At 44.6% G+C, this 23,224-nt stretch overlaps 2 protein-coding genes and 1 long non-coding RNA gene across 5 annotated transcripts in view; 1 reads left to right on the top strand and 2 right to left on the bottom strand.

Annotated features, from left to right (window-relative positions):
* Window positions 1-29: 29 nt before the first annotated feature.
* Window positions 30-12,181, bottom strand: LOC111949303. The gene is made up of 3 exons (XR_002875317.1): window positions 12,025-12,181; window positions 365-444; window positions 30-169 (listed from the first exon to the last, which is right to left on the bottom strand). It is a non-coding gene; the product is annotated as an uncharacterized LOC111949303 (long non-coding RNA).
* A 124-nt stretch (window positions 12,182-12,305) lies between these two features.
* LOC101162633 (liver-expressed antimicrobial peptide 2) lies at window positions 12,306-15,933 on the top strand. 2 transcript variants are annotated; one of them, XM_011487673.3, is made up of 3 exons: window positions 12,306-12,586; window positions 12,727-12,917; window positions 14,432-15,933. In XM_011487673.3, exons 1-3 carry the CDS (start codon window positions 12,503-12,505, stop codon window positions 14,478-14,480), a joined length of 324 nt encoding a protein of 107 aa, XP_011485975.1. In that variant the 5' UTR covers window positions 12,306-12,502; the 3' UTR covers window positions 14,481-15,933. The 2 variants fall into 2 exon arrangements, with proteins under 2 accessions (XP_011485975.1, XP_004080006.1); XM_004079958.4 differs by having other exon boundaries at window positions 12,310-12,586; window positions 12,730-12,917.
* Window positions 15,934-22,496: 6,563 nt separating this feature from the next.
* Window positions 22,497-23,224, bottom strand: part of phka1 (phosphorylase kinase regulatory subunit alpha 1) — a 31,134-nt gene continuing 30,406 nt past the window's right edge. For both annotated transcript variants that reach the window (XM_011487671.3, XM_011487672.3), the window contains exon 31: window positions 22,497-23,148. In XM_011487671.3, coding sequence (XP_011485973.1) covers window positions 22,975-23,148 — 174 coding nt within the window. In that variant the 3' untranslated portion in view covers window positions 22,497-22,974. The remainder of the gene's footprint in view (window positions 23,149-23,224) is intronic.

Below are 23,224 nucleotides of genomic sequence, written 5' to 3'. Positions count from 1 at the left end.
TTATGCAATTAAACTTACATAACTCCATAAAAGCATAGACGAATAATAAAGTCAATTTAGGAATTTTAATTCCCTACATTTACTACTTATTGGTAGAACACACACAGGTAATGAGCAGCAGAACATTCAGGGTGCAGGTCTTCGAGGCTTGGAGTCCGACATCTCTGGCCTAAATGATATAGCGGCAATTAGTTATGCTAGTACCCAGCTTACCTAGAAGTAAGGGAAAGCATCCCTTAGATGTCCCTCACAGCTCTAACACTGTTGGTCAGTCTAACCCCCCCCCCCCCCCCCCTAAAAAAAACATCTTTAATATTAAGAAGTAGGTATCTGGATGATCAAACTTTACTCCAGGAAGACTCACCAAGCTGGTGACCCATTTCCAGGTTAATGCAGTATATTGTTGTCACATGTGTCCTTAGATTCCACTCACATCTCAATTCCCTGGACAAGATATGACAGCATTTAAAAAAATGATAGTGACAAACATAATTTTTGAGACGTTCCCATGCCAGCTGAGAGAGGACTACCTCTCTGACGACTACCGAGAGAGGCCCAGGACACACTAGAGAGACCTGGAGAGTCCTGGGCCTTCCCTGGGGCCTCCGTTCAATGGGACATGCCTAGAACACCCCTCCAGAGAGACGTCCAGGTAGCATCCGGACTAGCCACCTTCACTGGCTCGTCTCGATGTGGAGGAGAAGCGGTTTTACTTCAAGGTCTCCGTGGGTGACCAAGCTCCTCCTACAGTGGAAGCTCATTTCAGCCGCTTCTATTCGGGACCTCGTTCTTTCGGTAATGACCTAGAGTTCAAGACCATAGGGCCGCCTTTACACTGCAGGTCTTGATGCCCATATCCGATTTTCTGACTATATCCGATTTTTTTGATGACCCGCTTACATCATCTTTTAAAAGTGACCCGTATCTGATTTTTGCATTTACACTATACAATGCTGAAACTATCAAACGTAGACGTTGTGAGGACTACGTAGCACCATTTCCGCCTTCCACGGACATCTTTTGGACTTTGTGACTGCGGTTGTCATGGAGGCAAGGCGGCGACGGAAGGAGGCGTTGCCTTGGGCGCTCCAGACGGGATGCACGGGAGAGGAAAAGAAGGAGGGCTGGTTGGCCGTCTGATGTGCTCTATCTGGGTTTTGAATGAGGAAGTGTTTGCAGACGTTGTGCTGTACTAACAGTTTGATCCAAGTGTTGAACCTTTCCTGAGTAATGACACACGGGAGATTTCCTCGGGGTTCTCTTTTCCGTTCTGAACCCTCAGCCTCCAGAGTGGGTTAAGATAGACTCCAAAACTTTTGGGCGAAACACCTTATTTTTAATTTACGGTTCTCCAACTGTCCCCTGCTCCGCGCACACACCCGCTCTCCTCTCCTTAAGTTACACGCACACACACGCAAGCACGCGCGCGCGCTCACACACACACTGTCCCCATCATACACGCCCCCCCAAAAAATAAACAGCTTCTAGCCTGTTCCATAGCAACGGTGTCCCGCTTGATTAGTTACCGTTTGCGTCCGGACCGGACATAACAGCGGTTTCCAACTACGGTCTGAAGCCTGAGGCTGAAAGGTAACACGCTGACAGCAAAATCAGCGCACAAAAAGCACCTTAATAAGTCATGTGATCTCAGTTGGTGGTGTCCTGAATTGACGTCACTGACGTACGACTCGCATTTACTGGGGAATATCCGATTTGTCTGCTTACATGGCAAATGCACGGATCCGATTCGTTTCCGATTTATTTCCACATATGAGAGAGGCCTGTATCCGATCTGAGAAAAACGGAATCCATGCGCTTTTGTCCTGCTTACACGTTCACCGGTCATATCCGATATGTGCCACAAGAGAGGAAAAAAATCGGAATTGGGTCACTTGAACCATGCAGTGTAAAGGCAGCCTATGTGAGTGTCAGCAGGTAGTTTGTGACTGCTTGCACAGATTGCTGATGGTGGATGAAGGACACCTGTGTGGGAGGGCGTGATCACATACAGAGCAGGGAGGCTGTTATTCCCTTATAGAGCACCAGTGCGCGGCCGGTGCAGGCAGGAGAGGAGGACTATTGGAGCCGGCGCGTGGGGTTCCTGACACTTGGGCACAGCCTGCAGCAGGAGGACTGTTGGAGCCTGTATCGTTTGAGTTTGGCCTGCTGCTGGAGCCAGAGACGCGAGGTCCGTGACATTTGGGTGCAACCTGCAAGGTGCAGGCAGGAGGAAGGCTTGGAGCCGGAGGAGCGCAATTCAGGACGCAGAGGCGGCAGGACACTGGCCACAGGTCTTCATCGGGGCGCGGACCAGTAAATCGCTCGCGTGGAGGAGGAGGGAGGCAGCACACCCTCGGGAAGATCTCACACGGCCATTTGGAGACACAGAGGGGTGAACGGGCTTCACCCCCTCCTAAAGTTAAGTGTGCCAGCTACACGCTGAGCTTCTATGAGCAGCCTGTAGCTCAGTCACCAGTGGATTTTAATTGGGTTTTATATGGATTGACTTTTAACTCATTTGCATGACTGTTTTTGTGTTTTTAAAACTATTTGTGGATTTGCCTTGTTTTTATTGCATGTGAACTGGTGGCTTGGAGTGCAGGCCTGCTCGTGTGAAGGACTTGGGTGTGGGACGAACATCAAGGTGGACACTTGGACATCGGCGTGATATGGACAATTACCACCACTGTTCTCCTGATGTGTTGGCTTTACATGTGTTTTATGTCATTTTTGTTTTTAGTTTTTTTTACCATTTCTGGTTTTAGACTGTTTTATTAAAACCTTTTAACTATCAAGGCTTTGGCTGTCTCTGGAGCAACTAGCAAACTCCCCAGCAGATCCCTAAAATTTTTGATTGCTTTGGGGCTTCACCCCCACCCCTCTGACAGATTTTTGGCGTTGTCAGCAGGATTCTGCTGGGTTGAGTCACTGGTCGCTCCAGCATGCAGCAGGCCCAGGTAGGTGCAGCTGGCCCTTCAGCAATGATGATGCCATTTTTCATGGGTTGCCCATGGGTGCAAAAGTTTAGTGGGGAAAATGCTCGATTCAAGTTTGGGGAGTGGAAACACCAAGCTGAATCTATGCTAAGTTTTCAGCCTCTTACAGACTCTCAGAAAGCTGACATTCTTTTAAATTTACTTGAAGGTGAAGCAAAGAGAGAAATATTAACTCTGGAGAGATCACTTAGAGACACTCCTAAGAAAATTCTTGATGTTTTGCATGTTCTGTATGGTGATAACACTCACGTTTCTGTGCTCAGGACTCGTTTTTTTAATTGTAGACAACAGCCACCAGAGTCACTCAAGTCTTTTTCCCTGCGGTTGAGAGAACTCTTTCTTATGTTGAAACAGAGAAACGAGGCAGGACTTGAGGATGGTGATGCCATCCTACGAGACGAGTTTGTCATGGGATTAAGAGAAGGTTCCCTTCGCCAGGAGCTACGACGCCTTGTGAGGAAGACTCCTACATTGTCCTTTGATGAAGTAAAGATGGAGGCACTCTCATTGGAAGAGGAACAAGCAGAACAATGGTCGCCGTCTTCCTGTATGGCAATAGGAAAGCAGGTGCCCCACGCACAAACCACAACAGACTGGAAAACAGAACTGAAAAATGAACTGCTAAAAGAGGTGAAAGACCAAGTGGCTGAAATGTCTAAAAATATTTTGAGTTACAGGAAAACCGAACGGTTCCAAACACACGTATGAAGCCAGAGTCTAATTGGAGAACAGATAATAGAGCCAGACCAGCTAGTAGGGGTATTAGAGGGACACCACGATATGAGTGGGACCAACAGGGCCGCCCAATCTGTGCTACTTGCAAAGAAGCGGGCCATTTTAGCCGCAGCTGCCACTCTAGAGCCCCCCATCAGGATTTTTAGTCCCACCGGCCACCGTGGGTCAGGTGACCGGACCCCTTAGCGCTGACCCACCTAGCTCCCCACCCCCAACCAGGTTTACAGAGAGCTGCCCATATGTCACGGTTAAACTAGATGACGTAGAAGTTAAGTGTTTGCAAGACACTGGGTCGCAAGTGACAATTTTTTGTGAGAGTCTGTGTAAAGACCTCTTCAAGGAGAAGCATTTGGGTGGGGTCCTCTCTTGGCTTAAACTTCGAGCTGCAAATGGACTAAGCATCCCTTATACAGGCTACATAGTAGTTGACTTCCAGGTGGGGGGGGTTCGGGTCCCGAATTGTGGGGTTGTGGTGGTAGAAGACGGCTATTTGGGTGAAAAGGCCATCTTGGGCATGAATGTAATTTCTGAGTGTTGGGAAGAACTGTTCCAAAAGCACCGACCACCTCTTATAAAACGTCAGCCCCTTAGAAGGGCATGGGAGGATGTTTTTGCTGACTGTCAGCGTATCCAAGCTGTTTCAGACATGGAGCCCTTGACCAGGGTAGCTCGTCCAGTCTGCCGAGCATCAGTGACTGTACCGGCAAACAGCGAGGTGATGCTGTGGGCAAAGACGGCGCCTTGGCCCTGTGGGCCAAAAGTTTGCGCAATGGTGGAGCCGTTCACCGAAGGCGGCAATATAGAGGTTGCACGGACTCTAGTGACTGTAGACCAGGGTAGATTACCTGTGCGAGTAAGGAACTTGAATCCCTTCCCTGTGATCATTAGTAGATTTCAGAAGCTAGCCAAGGTCTGTTCGGTCAACCCAGAAAATGTAAAAGGCTGCAAAGACGTTTCCCTTTGCGAGGTGAGCACAGGTGTTGTAGAGGTGGCAATCATTGATGTTGGCGAGTGTCTGTCCGCGGTAGGTGGGGAAAACCATCCACCTTGTATTAAAGGGGAGGACCTCACAGATGAGCAGCAGCAACAACTGGGGCAATTACTTCAAAAATGGAGTCATGTCTTTGCCAGGCATGAGGATGATTATGGATGCACTAGTGTTGTGAAACATAGAATCCCAACAGGTGGCGCAGAACCTATCAAAGAGAGGTACAGGCCTGTTCCCCCCACTCTCTATAAAGAGATCCGCAGTCTTTTGCAGGGCATGCTTGAGCAGGGCGTCATTAGAGAGAGCAGTAGTCCCTGGGCTGCACCCATAGTGCTGGTACAGAAGAAGTGCGGTGCCTGGCGTTTTTGTGTGGACTACAGAAAATTGAACCGAGTCACTCATAAAGACGCTTTCCCCTTGCCTCGAATTGAAGATTCCCTGACCAGTCTCAACCAAGCAGATTGGTACTCCACTCTGGACTTGGCCAGTGGATACTGGCAAGTGGAGGTAGAGGAGAAAGACAGAGAAAAGACTGCATTTACAACACCTTTTGGCTAATTTGAGGTTGACAGGATGTCCTTTGGACTCTGTAATGCCCCAGCAACCTTTCAAAGACTGATGCAGCGCTGTTTGGGGGACCAGCTTGTTGACTCTGCTCTTGTATACCTGGATGATGTTATTGTGTATTCCAAAGACTTTGCAACCCACCTGGACCATCTGGAGCGTGTGTTTGAGTCCCTGGGGCGTTATGGTCTTCTTCTTCGCCCAGAGAAATGCAAGCTGTTTCATAAGAAAGTCAATTTCCTGGGCCACGAAGTCAGTGGTGATGGAGTGTCGCCTGACCCAGAGAAAACCGCAGCTGTCCAGAGTTGGGACCGTCCTACCACAGTTAGGCAGGTAAGATCTTTTCTGGGTTTTGTGGGCTACTACAGGCGGTTTGTTAAAGACTTTTCCAAGATTGCTAAACCTCTGAATGAACTTTTGAGGGGCTCATCAAGGAGCAGGTGCAGAGGATCACCCTCTGTCCAATGGACTGATGAGTGCGAAATTGCATTTCAGCAGCTCAAGCAATGCTTGCTACAAGCGCCAATTTTGGCATATGCAGATTTCACAAAGCCTTTCACTGTCTATACAGATGCCAGTAACTGCGGTTTAGGTGCTGTCTTAGCCCAGGAACAGGATGGAGCAGAACGAGTCATTGCATATGCTAGTCGGAGCCTGCACCCATCAGAACGCAACGATGCCAACTACAGCTCTTTTAAACTTGAGCTGTTGGCAATGAAATGGGCTCTGGTGGAGAAATTCAAAGATTTTTTGTGGGGTGCGAAGATAACTGTTGTGATGGACAATAACCCCTTTGTACACCTGCAGACAGCAAAACTAGGGGCCGTGGAACAGAGGTGGGTTGCTCAGCTGGCCAATTTTGATTACACCATCCAGTACCGACCGGGGAAGGACCACACTAATGCTGATTTATTGTCTAGACTCCACATTGTCTCAACAGGCCCAGGGCCTGTTGGCACCCAGACGGTACATGTTATGGAGGTTTTGGATGAGACAGAAGAGCCCTTTAATGGTTGGTGGTGGAACCCTGGCCTGTGGAGACTGGAACAGCAGAGAGACCCCACAGTTTGTCAGGTTCGGGACTATCTGACTCAAGGTGGGTTACCAGGTGCAGCAGAAAGGCGGGCGCTTTCTCAGCCAATAAAGAGACTCTTGCAGCAATGGAGAAGACTCGAAATTATTGAGGGAGTGTTATGCAGGAGAGTAAGAGACTCCTCAACCTACGAAACTCTCCAAGTTGTGGTCCAGAACAATAAAACTGCAGCCTTGGTAGAGTTTTGCCATCAAAACAGTGGACACCCAGGTGCAGATCGCATGCTTACTACGCTGCGAAGAAATTTTTATTGGCCCCAAATGGAAAAGACTGTCCAGGGTTATATAAAGGCCTGCCCCCGCTGCGTGTTGTACAAAACCAAGGCTGATCACAGGGCTCCTCTTGCCCCATTCACTGCCAGAGCCCCGATGCACATAGTGGCAATGGACTTTCTAACATTGAGCCGCCCTACAGACAGATACCAGAACATTCTGGTTGTGACTGACTTGTTCACAAAGTATGCATGGGCTATTCCGACCCCTGATCAGACAGCAGTGGCAACGGCTCGTGCCTTGTGGACTCATGTTATACAGCCATTCGGCTGCCCAGAGGTCATGCATTCAGATCAAGGCCCTGGCTTTGAGTCAAGACTCATAAAAGAACTGTGCATGATTTATGGCTGTCGTAAGTCCCGCACCACACCATACCACCCACAGGGCAATGGGGCATGCGAGCGGTTCAACCAAACTTTGCTAAGCTTGTTGGGGACACTGGAGGCTGAACAACAAAGGCATTGGGCGGGGTACCTTCCAGGCCTTGTCCAGGCTTACAACAACACCGTGCATGCCTCCACTAAATATGCACCTTCCTTCCTAATGTTTGGCCGCCACCTTAGAACCCCTGTGGACATGCTGACAGGAGCAGTGGCCTCGTTGAGTACCACTACCACGACAGAGTGGGTGAGTAGGCACCATCAACAGTTGACTTATGCTTACAACAAAGCGTCAACCTCTTTACTGCAAGCAGCCAGCACAAACAAGAAGATCTACGACAAGGCTGCCAAAGATTCCCCCCTGCTTCCAGGAGTGCGGGTTCTGGTCTTAGACCAGAGGAGAAGGGAAAAGGGTAAACTTAGTGATAGGTGGGAAAGTGAACCTCAGGTTGTAGTAGCCCAGCCCTATCCAGATCACCCTGTCTACAGAGTCAGGCCAGAAGGTAAAGACGGTCCTGAAAGGGTTCTGCACCGTAACAATTTGAGACTTTGCCTCCCCTGTCTCGTCCCTCAAGAGTTACCAAGCGAGCCAACAGCTGAAGAGCAAACACCCGCAGATGGCCTAGCATTATGGGGATTTGCCTTTCCCCTCCCAGTGGCAGAGGGGTATGAAGCTGCTCAAGCACCTGAACCAAGGCGCTCCCAGAGGATTAATGGGCAAAAGCCCCAAAGGTACCGTGAGTAGTTCTAGGGACTAGAACGCTTTCAGTCGGGGGGGGTGTCAGCAGGTAGTTTGTCACTGCTTGCACAGATTGCTGATGGTGGATGAAGGACACCTGTGTGGGAGGGCGTGATCACATACAGAGCAGGGAGGCTGTTATTCTCTTATAGAGCACCAGTGCGCGGCCGGTGCAGGCAGGAGAGGAGGACTATTGGAGCCGGCGCGTGGGGTTCCTGACACTTGGGCACAGCCTGCAGCAGGAGGACTGTTGGAGCCTGTATCGTTTGAGTTTGGCCTGCTGCTGGAGCCAGAGACGCGAGGTCCGTGACATTTGGGTGCAACCTGCAAGGTGCAGGCAGGAGGAAGGCTTGGAGCCGGAGGTGCGCAATTCAGGACGCAGAGGCGGCAGGACACTGGCCACAGGTCTTCATCGGGGCGCGGACCAGTAAATCGCTCGCGTGGAGGAGGAGGGAGGCAGCACACCCTCGGGAAGATCTCACACGGCCATTTGGAGACACAGAGGGGTGAACGGGCTTCACCCCCTCCTAAAGTTAAGTGTGCCAGCTACACGCTGAGCTTCTATGAGCAGCCTGTAGCTCAGTCACCAGTGGATTTTAATTGGGTTTTATATGGATTGACTTTTAACTCATTTGCATGACTGTTTTTGTGTTTTTAAAACTATTTGTGGATTTGCCTTGTTTTTATTGCATGTGAACTGGTGGCTTGGAGTGCAGGCCTGCTCGTGTGAAGGACTTGGGTGTGGGACGAACATCAAGGTGGACACTTGGACAATGGCGTGATATGGACAATTACCACCACTGTTCTCCTAATGTGTTGGCTTTACATGTGTTTTATGTCATTTTTGTTTTTAGTTTTTTTTACCATTTCTGGTTTTAGACTGTTTTATTAAAACCTTTTAACTATCAAGGCTTTGGCTGTCTCTGGAGCAACTAGCAAACTCCCCAGCAGATCCCTAAAATTTTTGATTGCTTTGGGGCTTCACCCCCACCCCTCTGACATGAGTATTGGAACAGAGATAGACCGGTAGATTGAGAGCTTTGCTTTCTGGCTCAGCTCTCTTCACCATAACGGACCGGTACAGTGACCGCATAACTACAGACGCTGCTCCCATCCACCTGTTAATCTCTCGCTCCGGTTTTCCCTCACTCAGGAACAAGACCAAAAGGTTTTTAAGCTCCTCCACACTCCACACTCCACAGTAGGTCTATGAAACAGCTTCAACACTCTGTCTTTATTTTGAAAATACGTCAATGAAAAGTAATAGCTACTGTAAACCTCTAGAGCCCTCCTCTTAGTAGTAAACATTTGGTTGGAAAAAGTGTGAAAATAAAAATGCTGTCCTCACTGTTACCTTAGTGATATTAGTTATGCATATTTGCATTCCAGACAAGTGTTAGGGACTCTGAGCTGCTATAAAGTATTCCACATATTCAAATCTATCACTCACAAAACCTCTGATCTTTGGACACAAGATTTAAGGGAAAAAATCTTTTAAACAACAAGTGTTGTCTTTAGTGTCAGTAGGGAACAGACTGACCTCAGTGGAACCATGTTCAGTTCTAACCTACTTTCAACGTTGCATTTTTAAACATAAGGTCTCTGTCACCAGAACAGGCAGACGGCTGGTTCCAATTGCAGCAGGTTTATTAGCTCAGCTAAAAGTCCACCAAGCTAAATCAGGCAGGGTCAATGACAGGCATTAGATTATCCGAGGAGAGACTTGGTAATCAAGATCCAGGCAAGAGTCGCGGCTGGCAAACATGGTCAGGAGGCAGGCGATCAGGCCCATTTGGTAAGGAAGTCAGAGTGGCACAAACAATACTTCACACTGAGCTTCACTTTGTGTGGTTAAGTATACTATGGTTGATGAATGAATGACGGTGTGCAGCATCCATGAAGGGTGCACTGGGGGTTGCTGGGAGTTTTAGTGTTGTTTAGAACTCTGGGGCCAGCTCCCGCCAGTGACCAGAGGGGGAGACAGAACTCTTACTTCTTTTTTTTTTTTTTTTTTTTTTTTAACTTGTCCTGTCCAACAGCTGGGCAGACAGACGAGAGCTGAGGGCATCTTTTGTTGGACATATTTTGCTTTAACAAGAGGGGTTATTAATCTTCTGACAAACCAAAGGTATGTCTGAATAAACCCCTTTTGTAATTGAGGCCAAACTTTATTAATTTCAATCATGTCTGAAAATCTTTGGTGTTGGACCGGATGGAAAAGGAAAGAGGGGAAGAAGAGAGAGGGACGCTAGAGAGAGGGGGGGTAGGGGGTGATAATAGGAAGGGAAGGGGGATAAGACCATGAAGCAGCATACAGCAACAAGTTTACTGGTTGTTAATCATTATGGTAAGGTTCAAATGCAGTACAAAAAGGGCGGGGCCCGTCCACACACACACTCAAATGTTATAAACACACCTGCTAGCTGCAAAAACGCCACCTGTCGATATGTACACAAAACAGATAGTGTTCACACACGCATACTTATGCCTTAAAACCAACTAGTGTGAAATATTTCAGTCATTCAGTCATGCAAGCCATTAGTGCAAAGGTGAGCTAACACCAGTGCTCAGGTGAGGTTTTATGTTCTTCTAAAATGGATGGTGGAACGTGAAAAGAAGGAGGGAGAGTGCCCAGCCATCCCCACCCCAAGACCCCCGCCGCAGCAGCAGCGGCAGCCGGAATCCCCCCAACGCCACACGGGAACCGGCAGGGAACAACCGCCGCCGGGGCGACCAAGCCCGCCAGAGCCAGAGGCCAGGGAGCCGCAAGGCCCCCAGAGCCAGAGGCCAGGGAAGCACGGAGGGAAAGAGGGACACGGCCGCCGTTGCAAAGGGGCCCGCACCCCCCACCAGGGAAGAGGCAGGGGACAGATGGACCCAGGTCCCACCTTCCTTGCAAAATGTGTGTGCGTGTATGTGTGTTTGAGATGGTGTGTGTGTGCATGTGTGTGTGTTTATGTTGGGATATATATATTGAGGGGGGAGGGGTGTGTGTACTAAGGGGTGTGCAGTTAAAATTGGCGGGTAGGGCACTAAGGGGACATCTCCTGATTACTCACAGTGACGTCCCCTCACCCTCCCCACCAAGGGGCCCTAAATGTCTAAGGTGCGGAACTCTTACTTCTGACAGTTTCAACCTAGAGCAAACCTTTCTTCAACCTTTTGAAACCGTTCTTTTTTTTTTTTAATAAATCCTGTTTCACAAATATCTAAAAAAACAAAATTTTTAATCAAGCAATAATTGTTTTTTGGGGATATTAAATATAGGGCTTAAAAACAATGAATAGATTTCATATTTCCTGCACTATAAGGAGCATGGGATTACTGTATAAGGCGCACCATCAATGACTGGTCTATTTTTGAACTTATGTGATATAAAAAATGCATTAAGCGTCTGTCAGACTTTATCAACTGCAATCAATTAACAAATCAGCCATGCTAGAAGCATCAGCCACGTGGTATTAAACAATATCTGTAACTCCTAACCTTGTTTACAACACACAAAAGAACAAACAGTCAGACACCGCTACACGCCAGCTGCGTTAGCATGTTCAGGCTGACACCCAACCAAACATTCTGACAAAGCATTCGTGTGCGTCTCAAAAACACTTTTACATCAGTGAGCTCACCAGAAGGAATCCATTCATAAAGTGCTTTGGATTTTAAAACGTACTGTCAGTCATTTTTTTAAAGTTAAGGTTTTTAAGTGTGCCCTTATTTCCAAAAACTATGGTAATTCATTTACACTTTTCCCATCACAAAGTGTGAGTTCAGGACTTCTGATCAAACAGTGAAGACATCTGTGTCCTGAGTTATTTTTGGCTCTCTGATTTTGAGATGAGAGGTCAAAGCTAACGCAATTATTGACTCTGACTCAAGGTCTTCATGGATAACCATGCTCTCTGAGGAGCAGCATGCACACTTCACACACAAACTGGAACCTGGTCAGATGAGCTCATTCCACAAACCTTCCTTCTACTATTTGATCAACTGTGGTCAGTTTCGGAAGTTTAAATATTACAGATTAAGACATGCAGAGCCTTATCTCAGATGAACTGCATGCTCTGGGGTCGGTGTGGAACAAATGTTCAGCCAGCCGCATGAGGTTTTCTCAGAAATTCAAACCTGCGCCGCCTTTCTGTCATAAAGATTTACTGCAGTTTTTTAGACACAATTCTAATCGTAGTTTAAAGTGGTTTTATGTTCAATTGTGGCTGCTTTAGGAGAGTTTCTTTGACATTTGTACAAACATCTAACCTGGCCTGTTTGCTCTGCCACTGTTCATGCCCAGCAGTACATGGAGGCTCCACACCTTCTCCTTGGAGAATCTTCTGTCACAGTGGTTAAACTTACTCCACGGGTCCAGATGAACCTTGATGCAGAAAAAGGGTGCATTCATGTCCATGTTAGACTTCTGTACTCTGGTGAAAGAGATGTTCAGAGTGAAGAAATGGACTATGACCTCCACATCAGCCCCTGGTGCCAACCTTCCCCGGTCATGACCTGACGGTATAAAGGAGGGCCCTGCCCTGTAGTTTGCTGAGTCAGGATCGTTTGAAGATAGCAAAGCAAAGTGTGTGTGGCTCCTGACTTCACATCAACTCAGACTGAAGCGAGGACAGCAGGTTCCATCAGAGTGCTCAGCATTACCTGGTCCTGGTTCTGCAGATCTCATATTTAGGACACGTTTATCATCAAAGAAAGATAGAAAAATACAAAGTTTGACACCTTTGACATGAAGATGCAGCAGAAAAGCTCTTTGACTGGGAAGAGAGCAGCGGCGGTGATGTGTGCTCTGTTGCTGCTCATGGGTCAGCAGGTGAGTGCACGCTTCTCCTGTTACCGTCACAGTTTTTGGTCTATCCAAACTCCTATGCTGTGGCGGTATTTCCCTTAGAGGAAGTTAAAGAGTTGGTAACTATTAGTAACAGTCCTGGCCTCACCTTCACTTTTGACCAGCAGGTCTGCGCCCGTCCAATGGCTTCACAAGCTCAGTCTGGTTCTGAGCAGCGAGCAGATGTGAACGTTCAACAACCTGTTCCTGCTCTGAGGAGAAGCGCCCGGATGACGCCGCTGTGGAGGATCATGAGCAGCAAACCGTCTGGAGCTTTCTGCCAAAACAACTTTGAGTGTTCAACAGGATTCTGCAGGTAATTCTGTTCCAGCTGCTCTTAGTGGCCGTTTGGTTTGGCACCACTTTTTAGGGTTAGAACAGACTAAGATTCTGATTGTTAAAAATGTTTTAAAGATTGAACCCATGCTACAAAATTAACACCAGGCTGGTGATGTGTGGTAGATAGTGCGTTTAGTAAATGGTGTTCACACTGGACAAGCAGGGAGAGGCTTCTTCTTCTCCTTCTGTTTTTTACTGTTTACTAGCGCATGTCTGCCACCTACAGTAGGAAGAGGCTTGGTGCGTAATTTTGAAGCGCTGTAATGATCAATTTCATTTGTATTTGAAGCCAGAAAACAGTCGTAGAAACTCCCGTAGCCACGTATGAGTGCAAGAGTTTTGAAATGCTCACATAAGAATTCATTTAACCAAGCTCATGATCTCAGGAGTCCAGATAAGGCTGAAGTCAAGCAGCACACAAAGCAAAAAAACCATTAGTTTCTGCTGCCCAGAGTGAACTCAGGCCTGCAGTTTGGAGAAAACCTCTATGAGACGCATCCAAAATTTGACAAAGTGGTGCTGAAGACAGCAGAGCAGATCTGTAATATAACGAGCGCAATTTGTTTCAGTGGTGTGTTAACAAATGTAAGGACTTTTATAGTAAATGTTGTCATTTTCTCCATTTCACTCTGACAAAGGACGGACATTAGTAATAATGAGCTGTAGGGGGGGAAATACCAGTAAAACACAATTTAAAGTAAGTAATGATGTTAGGGACACAAAAACAGTAACAGTAACCAAAAACAGTTTTTCTGCATAAAAAAGGCCTTGATTTTAACCATGAGTGAAAGTACAGATACATCTGATTCACTGGAATCAAGAGGCTGGAATTAGGCAAAAATAGATTACAAGCAGGAAGCAAGTTGGTTGTACGAGGTTTCCTGGCATTCCCAGATACATTCATGTGTCCTTTGTCATGTCTGGTACCACTGTCTGTGTGCTTTAACCTTTTGAGGGTTCAATCACATTTTGGGTTAAATGACCACAGTAGTTAATTCTGCTTTACTTGAGCCCTCTGACTATATGTGTAGACGGTTAGCTGAAATTTTAGCTCAGGTCTGAAGAGGTTATAAACATGGTACATGGTGGAAGTGCAGAACTGAGTCTTTTCGAGACTGTGCTTTATTTTGCCCTGAATCATGTCTGAGGATCAGCCTCCAGACCTCCAGGACCCCCTTCATTAACCCCAAAACCTCTTCTTTGAATGATATTCTCTGATCATGATGACATAAAACAGGTTCTGTTCATGTTCGTGTACGTCAGTGTGTTTAGGCGAGAGTAAGGCTGTACAAAAGCAAAGAAAAAGAAAAGATTTGCCCAAATAATCCTAACCAGAGATTAAAACCACTTGTGGTCATCGTTGTTTGTCTTTCTTTCACTTTTCAAAGTTTTGGGTTGTTTGTAAAATTACTGAGTGAAAGCATTATTCTGCACCAAATATATTAGAAAATGAATCTGATTTAAATAAGCAAAACTCCTCTGTGTCTTCAGGGCGGGACACTGTGCCACCAACCAGCGGTCGGAAGCCGTCAAATACTAGACACCACAGCAGGAGAGGACCAAACGGATCCTGATCACAGTCTGTGTTTTAAATAAGTGTATTTATTACTGCTAATATGACATGAGTTCGGTATTATGGAAAACCCTGAAGTGCCACAGAAAAGGGCAAAAAACGCTGCAGGAGTGCACAAATTTGCACAGCCTTGGCTGGTTTGGAACTGACGCTTGTGTTTGTCCTGATAAGAGGGTTTGCTGTCTGTTGAGGGTTTGCTGTCTGTTCAGTTCACCGAAACTACAATGACACTTTGGGAAAAATGTCTCGTTATCCTCAAAATGAAGCCGGAAAAATGTTGTCAATGTAGAATTTTTTTTAAAAATAAGACTTTATTATTTATCTGTAATATCATTGAAGTAAGAAGTTCAGATGGCAGGAGCATGACAGGAAACAAAAAAGCTCAATATTAACTTATTTTTAAAAGAAACTTTCTGGTTTTTTTTTGTTTTTTAAATTACAGCTTAAATTCAAAATCAATTTTGATTCAAAATAAAAAAAATTGAAAAGAAAGTTGAGGAATTGGTTTTTTTTAACTGGATGAGAAATAATTACAAAGGAGCAGCAGCTGAAAGAGTTTTATTTTCAAAGAACTATTACTGAAACTTAAACACAGTGGTACTGAAACCATAAATGAAATATTGAGAGATCAAAATTCCCTCAAAGTGTATGTGTACGCACATTTGGAGGGGAATTTTGATTGTTTTCCTTCTTCTTTAATTTTGTTCATTTGGTAAAGGACCAATTCACAACCAAAGTTCTTACAATATTCAACAGGAAAAGCAAGAAAAACAAAATAAAGGAAAAAACTAGAATTCCATCTTGATCAGTTTGGGTTTTGAAGGCAAGTAGAAACAGACAAGTACAAAACACTGGAACATCTGTCATAAAGGATCATTGTGGGAAAACTGGGCATTTTTCCACATTTTCTTTACTGTTCTTACAGATAAACGTTTACAATGTTCTTGCAGTCACTTCCTGTTGTCTCTTGTCCTCATATTGATGTTCCAGTAGTTTTTTTGTTTGTGTAAATGTGTTCTTGCTGCTCTGTTTTTGGCAGTTGCTGACGTATATTTTCCCTAAACTAGACATTCTTTTTGAAATAATATTGTGATAATTTACTTTATTGACTAAATGAATTGAATGAGAAATTGAAAAGTTCTGGGAAAAGGGGTGTTAATAAAGTTTTTTTTTTTAGTTTGTTTTAGATTTTACAGCCAAAATGGTTTTGTCCTCGTCTTCACTGTGAGGCCGTCTTGGAAGTGCAGAGCCTCATCTCTGAGCATCTTTGTGGTTCATGCACTTACAGGCAACTGCTTTTATTTTGGGAACACTTTTAATAAAGGACTGAATGGTTTTGCACTTTTAAACCCAAAATATCTTTGTACTGTGAACTGCTCACTGTGTTCCTGACAAATAAATAAAAGCTTTGAAAAAGGAATCTAATGTGCCTGGTTTCAGCTTTGTTGCTTCTGGTTAATAAAATGCTAGCTTGGATTAACCACATCAGGTCAGATCAAGTAGGATCATCGACTAGTTTCTTGTAGAAGATTACATCGTGAATGATATCATTTAGATGTAATCTTTACTGAATATGTCTGTAAACTTCTTTGTTTCTGTCTCCTTTTTGCATCACATCTTTCCATTTTATTGTTTTTTTTTGTTAACTGTCACATTTTTAGCAAGTTTATTTTACTGGCAAAGCAACTAGATCCTTTAAAATGTGAGCTTTGAACACTAGTGTTTGTTTAGCTGCAGAGTTGACCACCAGACTCAATACAGCACATGAAGAACGTGATGATGCTGTGAAGCCAATGACTGTTCGAAGCAAAACCAAAGGCCTGATTAATTAACTTCCCTAATAAATGCTGCAAAATTATGTTTGCATGCAAATACTTGTCCGTTGCTGGGGCTGTAGCAGCTGGGGAGACAAAAGTGATGGAAGACATTGGTGGACTGTGCTCACCATACACCCTAACAAAGTCTAACTACATAATGCATTCACTGACAGAGAATGATTAAAAGTTTTCAATGAAGAAAAGAACGGTTTAATTAGTGAGTTCTGATCGTTCCATACACTGAAAATGGTCATTTCTACAGAGATTTAGTGTTCGGGGCATTTATCTCACATTCAGTAATCAGAAAAAGAAAAACATCTAAAGGAATGAAACGTAAAATTCTACAATGTTTTGAGTGTAACGAATCCTCTGTTCCTGTGACAACTCCTTGAATGTGGAACCAGTTTACATTTGTGCATTCACTGTACCTTGAAGGTGCAGTAAAAGAATTTCCAGCTTCTACTGTTCTGTTCTTCAATTGGCCACCTCAGTGTTTTGCATCAAGATAAGCATTGGAGAACAGAACAATAAACATGTTTGGTGCATGAATGCCCTCTCTTTTTTTGCATTTTTTAGTGCATTTACATTTGATAGTTGTCAGTACTGTAAATAGAAACAATGTCTTAAATGTGAGGTACCAGAGGGAATAATCTTTAATTTGAGGTTAAAATGGCAAAATACTACATTTGAAAAATGTGGTAAACAACAAAACATATCCATAAACTTTATAAACAGGTCCTGCAACTCCCTGAGATCTATGAGTGACGTCTTGTGTTTTGATGATGAGGCCACACGTCAACATAACATGTCCTGAAGAACTTGGAGGGATCTTCACACGGATACCGACGAAGAGCAACACGGATCCATCTCATATTTACATCGACTCATTCCTGCAGGGATTTAAAAATATCCTTTAAAACTCAGTAAAAATGGAAAGAAACCCCAATTTTTGAGTCACCTGTGTCTGATTGATTGTTGATGAGACAACATTATTGAACTGATGCTGTAATCACTAAACTTTAGGTCCCACTACCAGGATGTCTCTCTTTAATCCCCTCAGGAAGTCAATTCTATGGTTTTTACCCTTTACAAAAAGTCCATTATTTTTCTGTTTCTGGAAAAATACAAAACAAAACAATTTATTGAAACTGTCACTTTTTTCCACTAAAATCATCACAAAACAAAAAACGTGAAGATACAATACATTTTCTGAGAACAATTAAAGCATAAAAAGGTGAGAAATGATAATGATTAAAATAAGACTGTATAGTACATGTTAAAAATAGTGTCAAACATTCTTAAAAAGTACATTTTCAAAAATATTCATTGTTAAAAAACCCACTACAACAATTAAAAGGTATGTTATAAAGATGGGTCTGCGAGGTGTGTTTAAAAATCTCTGCAGAAGCAGAAGCTCTCTGGTTCCTTAGGAAGGCTGTTAACAGTGAGGTGCCGCCTCACTGCCATGAGTTTTGTTCTTACAGTCTTTAAAAAAAGATCTAAAAGACAAGAAGAGATGAGACCATTGAGATATTTTAAACTGTCCAGGATGGAATCTGAATAGGAATTATGCAGCAAAAGACTTTAAAACAGGAGTAAAATGAAGTCTCTTCCCGGCTCCTGCCAAGATACAACTGAGAAGGACCTTCGTGGGCTCTATGTACAAGTTTGTGGAAAGCCACGTGTGTTGGCGTTTGGAGAATAGATTAAAAAAAAGAGAAAAGATTTAACCCAACTAAAGACGGAGCTTTTTTTACTGTGTTCAACGGGGAAAAGGGAATCTTCCAAAAACCTGCTGAATCATCTGCTTTAAGGCTTCATGATCCGACCTCTAGCACTACAGCTGTTGTCTAAAACATTTAAAAAACTGTGGGAGCTCAAATGTTCAGTCTTTCACAATGACAACCACCAGCCAAGTGTGTGAGAGGTCAGTGTCCTGATGGCCTCTTTTGCTTCTGGCTCGATTTGAGCTTCTGGGTACTAAAAGCTGCTGCATCAGGCTGAAAACTTTGAGACATTAGTGTTAATCATGAAGCTGCAGTGGTTACCCCACAGTGAGAAGGTTTAAAACCTGGCTGGGTCCTTCCTGAGTGGAGTCTGGTTGCTCTTCCTGTGCATCTCCAGCTTCCTTCTACTGTCCAGAAACAGGTTAAACTTTAAATGGTCTTCTAAGCCTTGGTCACATGCGACCATATGTGAGGTTGACCGTACGGTTGCTGCAGGTTTTTGGGGGGTCCAGTCCCATGGAGCATCTTAAGGGGAGCCAAGGTCCCCTGAGGCTCATACAGCCACCGTAAGGGACTTCATGAAAATCTTTTAAATGAAGGATTTAAATGATGTTTTAGTTTGCTTTTTAACGTGTTTTATGTGGAATACATGACTGTTTCCACAACACAGAAAAGCCAAGAAGAGGACCCCAATGCAGAAAACAATATCTTTAAATATCAAATTTCATCAGGTTTGAAAGCTGTCTGGGAAGTTTTCTGTCTGTATTTGTGTCGTTCAGGTGAACTTTGCTCATGGTGTGAGGCGCAGACTTGTTCAAGTAAACATGTGACCGCCGGTTTTATTTAGACAACGACCACAACAAACAGCAGCGGGGGATCATGCAGGCTTCTGGCTGCTTTAATTGTTTCATCATTGCTGACATGGCAGCATGTTCCTGCTCTGCATGGGTCATAAACCACGACTGTAACCACTCCCTCTTTGTGTGGCAGTGCATGTCAGTGGAAGCTGTGCTGAACATTGGCTGGACTTGATTAACTCTGCTCTTCTGGGAATGTGAGATTAGCCAATAATAAACATTGACAGTAACAGAGCTGTTTATATTCATGTTACCTCCATCCTTCCACCTATCTTCTATTGCTCATCGTAACCCTTGTGCTATCCTAGGCACTTTAACATTGGGAGTTGGGTCATCTAGACCAGTGTTTTTCAACCAGTGTGCCGCGGCACACTAGTATGCCGTGGGAGATGGTCAAGTGTGCCGTGGGAAATTGCCCTCATTCACTGATCTAAAAACATTTTCCATCTCCAGGAAATCAACTCTTTGTTCATCCAAACAGGCCCTGATAAAACACTGAGGAGTTAGGAATACAAAAGATCTTAAAATTACTTTTTCTTTGTGTTTATTTAATTCTATTAAAGACATTTTGATAAGAATCACGGTACCGCGATTTAGCTGCAGCTATAACTGTGTAAGGAAAAGTCCCGCCCCTTTAACTGTCTCCGCCAATCATTCTTGAAGGCCTAATCACATGTCATCAGTCTGACCAATCAGAAGTGCTTAAAGTCTTCACTTCCTTGTTCTTAATTCTGCTGATAAAGTCGCTCAGTTCTAACAAAAATACCAGCTAAAGCTCGTCTTTAGCGGTGTAGCTTTCCACAGAGTCCGGTGTCAGACCGTGGAACAAGTGGACAATACAATGAAGCTCAGAGACGCTAGTCTTTCTGCCCTTTTTTGGCAGTTTTCACACTACATCTCCCATGATGCATTGGCTTAAAGGGACAGCGCACAATGAGTCGTCCTTGTTTAACGTCTTGAAACCACAACAAACAGTTTCTAATTTAACTTTTATTACATATTTTAGAAAAAACAGCCGCAACTTCCTGCTTTTTCTGCCACAATTATCACAAAAATCCACGTGAGATTACGGGGGGGTGGGGGGTGGGGGGTGGGGGGGCTGTCGATCAATACATACCATGGATTTCTGCTTTTTTTTTTTTTTGGATGCTGGTGGGCCGCGGGATTTTTGTCAAGGTTAAAGTGTGCCGTGGCTCAAAAAAGGTTGAAAAACACTGATCTAGACCAACTAGACAGTGCTCTGAACCGTTTTTCTTCAATGATTTGTGAACCTCACTGGTGTCCATGGATTATATGAAATCTTTCCACCTTTATCCACCTTTGTCATGGTAGGGAGAACACGTCAATGTAAGGGTGGGGTCATCTAAGATAGCTCAAGGGTTAAACTGGGTTGGAGGGACAGCAGTCCAGATGCTCAGACTTCCTGAGGGCGCTCTAAGGCCAGCTGTGTCTGTACTGGGTCTACCCCAGGGCCCCCTTTCTGTGAGAGAGACATGGATGGAACAGTTTCTGAGGGAGGTGTCCAGGAAGGATCTGGATGAGATGCACAGGACACCTAAAATAAGCTTCATCAATGTGTCAATGTGGAGGAGCAGTAGTTCTACTTTGAGCTCTTCAAGGGTGACCTCCTCAGTCTTTCTCTAAGGGTGTGTCCAGCCACCCTTCAGAGCAAACTCATTTTAGCCGCCTGTATCAGGGGTCTCACCCTTGCAGTCATGAAGATGAGTGTAGGAACATGCACTTACCCGGCAGAAATCTCATGCCCCACACTTTCCTCACTCATGAACAACTTCAGTCCCTCCACTTGATGCAGAAACTCTCCTCCGACCCAAAGAGAGCAAGCACCATTATCAAATCAAGAACCATAGCCTCTGAGTTGAATTTCTCATTCCAGCTGCTTCATACTCAACTGTGAGCCTCTCTGGTTTACATTGAATGTCCTGGTTTGATGAAGCCAACAGGACAACATCTCCAAAAGGCAAAGATGAAACCAGTCGTTTGGCTGCACCTAGAAAGTCTGTCCAATAAACGTCTGAACAGAGCTGATGACATATGCATCCCAGCCAAAGTCTATTATGCACTGGGAACAGGTAAAAGGAATCAAACTCCAGCTCTGGTTGTACAGAAACGGGGTGGTCCTTAACCTGATGTGGGTCCCTGACCCCATAAAGCCAGAGTTCCTCCTACGGAACACTTTAAAGGACAAAATTAAGAGGACAATATTGGTGATCGCTGACAACTAATTAATATTACTCACTGTTTTGAATTGTTTTTTGTCTCATACATAGAAAATAAACTTTTTTTCCACAGAAGCACAAAGTTGTTTTGGATTCTCTTATCAAATAACAAAATCATCATCTGGAATAATAAAATTATAATACTTTAAACATAATTATATTTTAGATGTAAAAAAATGCTAAAGACAGAACAACTGTGTTACTGAGATTATAATCAATGACGTGTCCGGGTCTTATATCTGGCTGACTAAACTTTTTGTCAGCGTTGGGTCCTCATCTGCTTCCCTCTCTTGGGCATCCCCCATGGCTCTTTTCTAGTCCCCCATTTGTTTTCCCTCCACCTGCTTTATTGTAAGAAAATACATTGGGTCTTTCAGATGTGATGTGTTGAAAACATCAAAGTCTGGATGGACCTAAATGTTTTATAGTCTTATTGACAAAAAGATAAAAGTGATGCTTGACCAACTTGGTTTCTTCAGCCCAAATGATGTAATGTAGAATTCTGACACTTTTGTGTAATCTGGTTGTAGTTTGAGTTTCAAATAAAAATGTTTGTTTCGGACTGTGACTGAAAAAAATGTCCAATAGTGAAACACCACTCAGGTGAAGATCAGGGAGGCTGTTCCTCTCGATCATGCCGTTTCAAGATATCCCAGCCATATCCATATGGGAACTGAAGTATCCCAGTGGAACAATGGAGTCAGCAGTCACAGCACTTTCTAGTACACTCCCCACAGACTCCAAAAATACCAGGAAATCTCTCCTGCTATTTGGTTTTCATGAATTGTACCTGCCCAAATCTCACAAGGCAATCCCACTGCTACAGACTAGTGACCTGTTCAAGGTGTACCCCAGCCTCACCCAGAAGTAGCTAGGATAGGCTCCAGCAGCCCAGTGACCCTGAAAGGCATTAAACAGGTTCGGAGGATAGATGGATGCAACTGAGAATGCACTAGTGACCCCTAGTGGTAAAGTTATAAAACACAGAAAAAGATTCACTGGCAAAATAAAAACCATTTTCAAGACATTTGATGCCTACCCACCCTCTACAAAATCCAGCTGCTAAAGAGCACAAGGGATAAAGGGGAAGACCCCTATCTACAGCCTCAGGGGGAGGTGCTTCAGCGTGCTTTCAGCATGGATTCCAGCACATGACATGAATCCCACTTTTCAAAGCAGCAGCTTTTCCTGTTCTTCTTCAGTAACAGAGCACCTGCTCAGGAGTGTGGGCAGTCCCCAGCAGCACTGTTAGGACCAGAAAACAGAGAATCCAGCTGACCAAATGGAGGAGCACACCCACTGCTCTTGGTCGCATGTCCTGAGCAGAGAAACAAGCAGACTCGGGTTTTCTTCAACATTCACTTTATTCTCTGCAGAATGGCCTGTTTACAGTTCAGCCTGTAGGGAGCGCTAAAGTAAAACAATAATAAATCCATAAAGTTCACTTTAGAAGCTTAGCTTCCATGCAAAAACACTGAAAAAAATCCATCAAAAAAATGAAGATCTTTTCTGCAGCGCAGGTGAAAACCTGTCCATCATCACAGCAGGTAAGCCTAAAAAACATAGAAACAGCTAATATAAACTTTTTGAACTCTCCACTGATCAGTCCCATCTGACAAAAGAACTGCTGTCTTTGTGAAGTCACATCATTTAGAGATTCCATTAGTGAAGAAAGGACAAAAGAGGAGACTTTTCTCTTTAGCTTCTGTAAGACTTCAGACGTAGGAGCAGAAGATGGTAATGTGCAATATTTGTGACATGCGCTCCTGAAACTGAAAACATTCAAACCCCCCCCATGTGAAACCGCTGCTGCTTCAGCTTCCTCACTGCACGGCACACGCCCCGCTAGGCAGGAAGTCCTGTACATAAGCCGCCACCGCCTTGGTCAGGTAGGTCATGCTTCCAAAGCGACCACTGGGGGCGCTGTCATACAGGAGTCGGCACACTCCCGTGGACGGATCTTTTTCTAGGATGTGCCCCTCGGCCCCCAGGTCCTTCTGTGGAACAGATGGAAACAACGTGAGGGCTTCCATCCTAGCTCTAAAGGTGGGGAGAGTGTGTATGTTTGGGGGT

The sequence above is a fragment of the Oryzias latipes genome, chromosome 18, assembly GCF_002234675.1.
Source record: "Oryzias latipes chromosome 18, ASM223467v1".
NCBI classification, from domain to species: domain Eukaryota; kingdom Metazoa; phylum Chordata; class Actinopteri; order Beloniformes; family Adrianichthyidae; genus Oryzias; species Oryzias latipes.
This window is presented reverse-complemented; position numbering and strand designations above follow the sequence as displayed.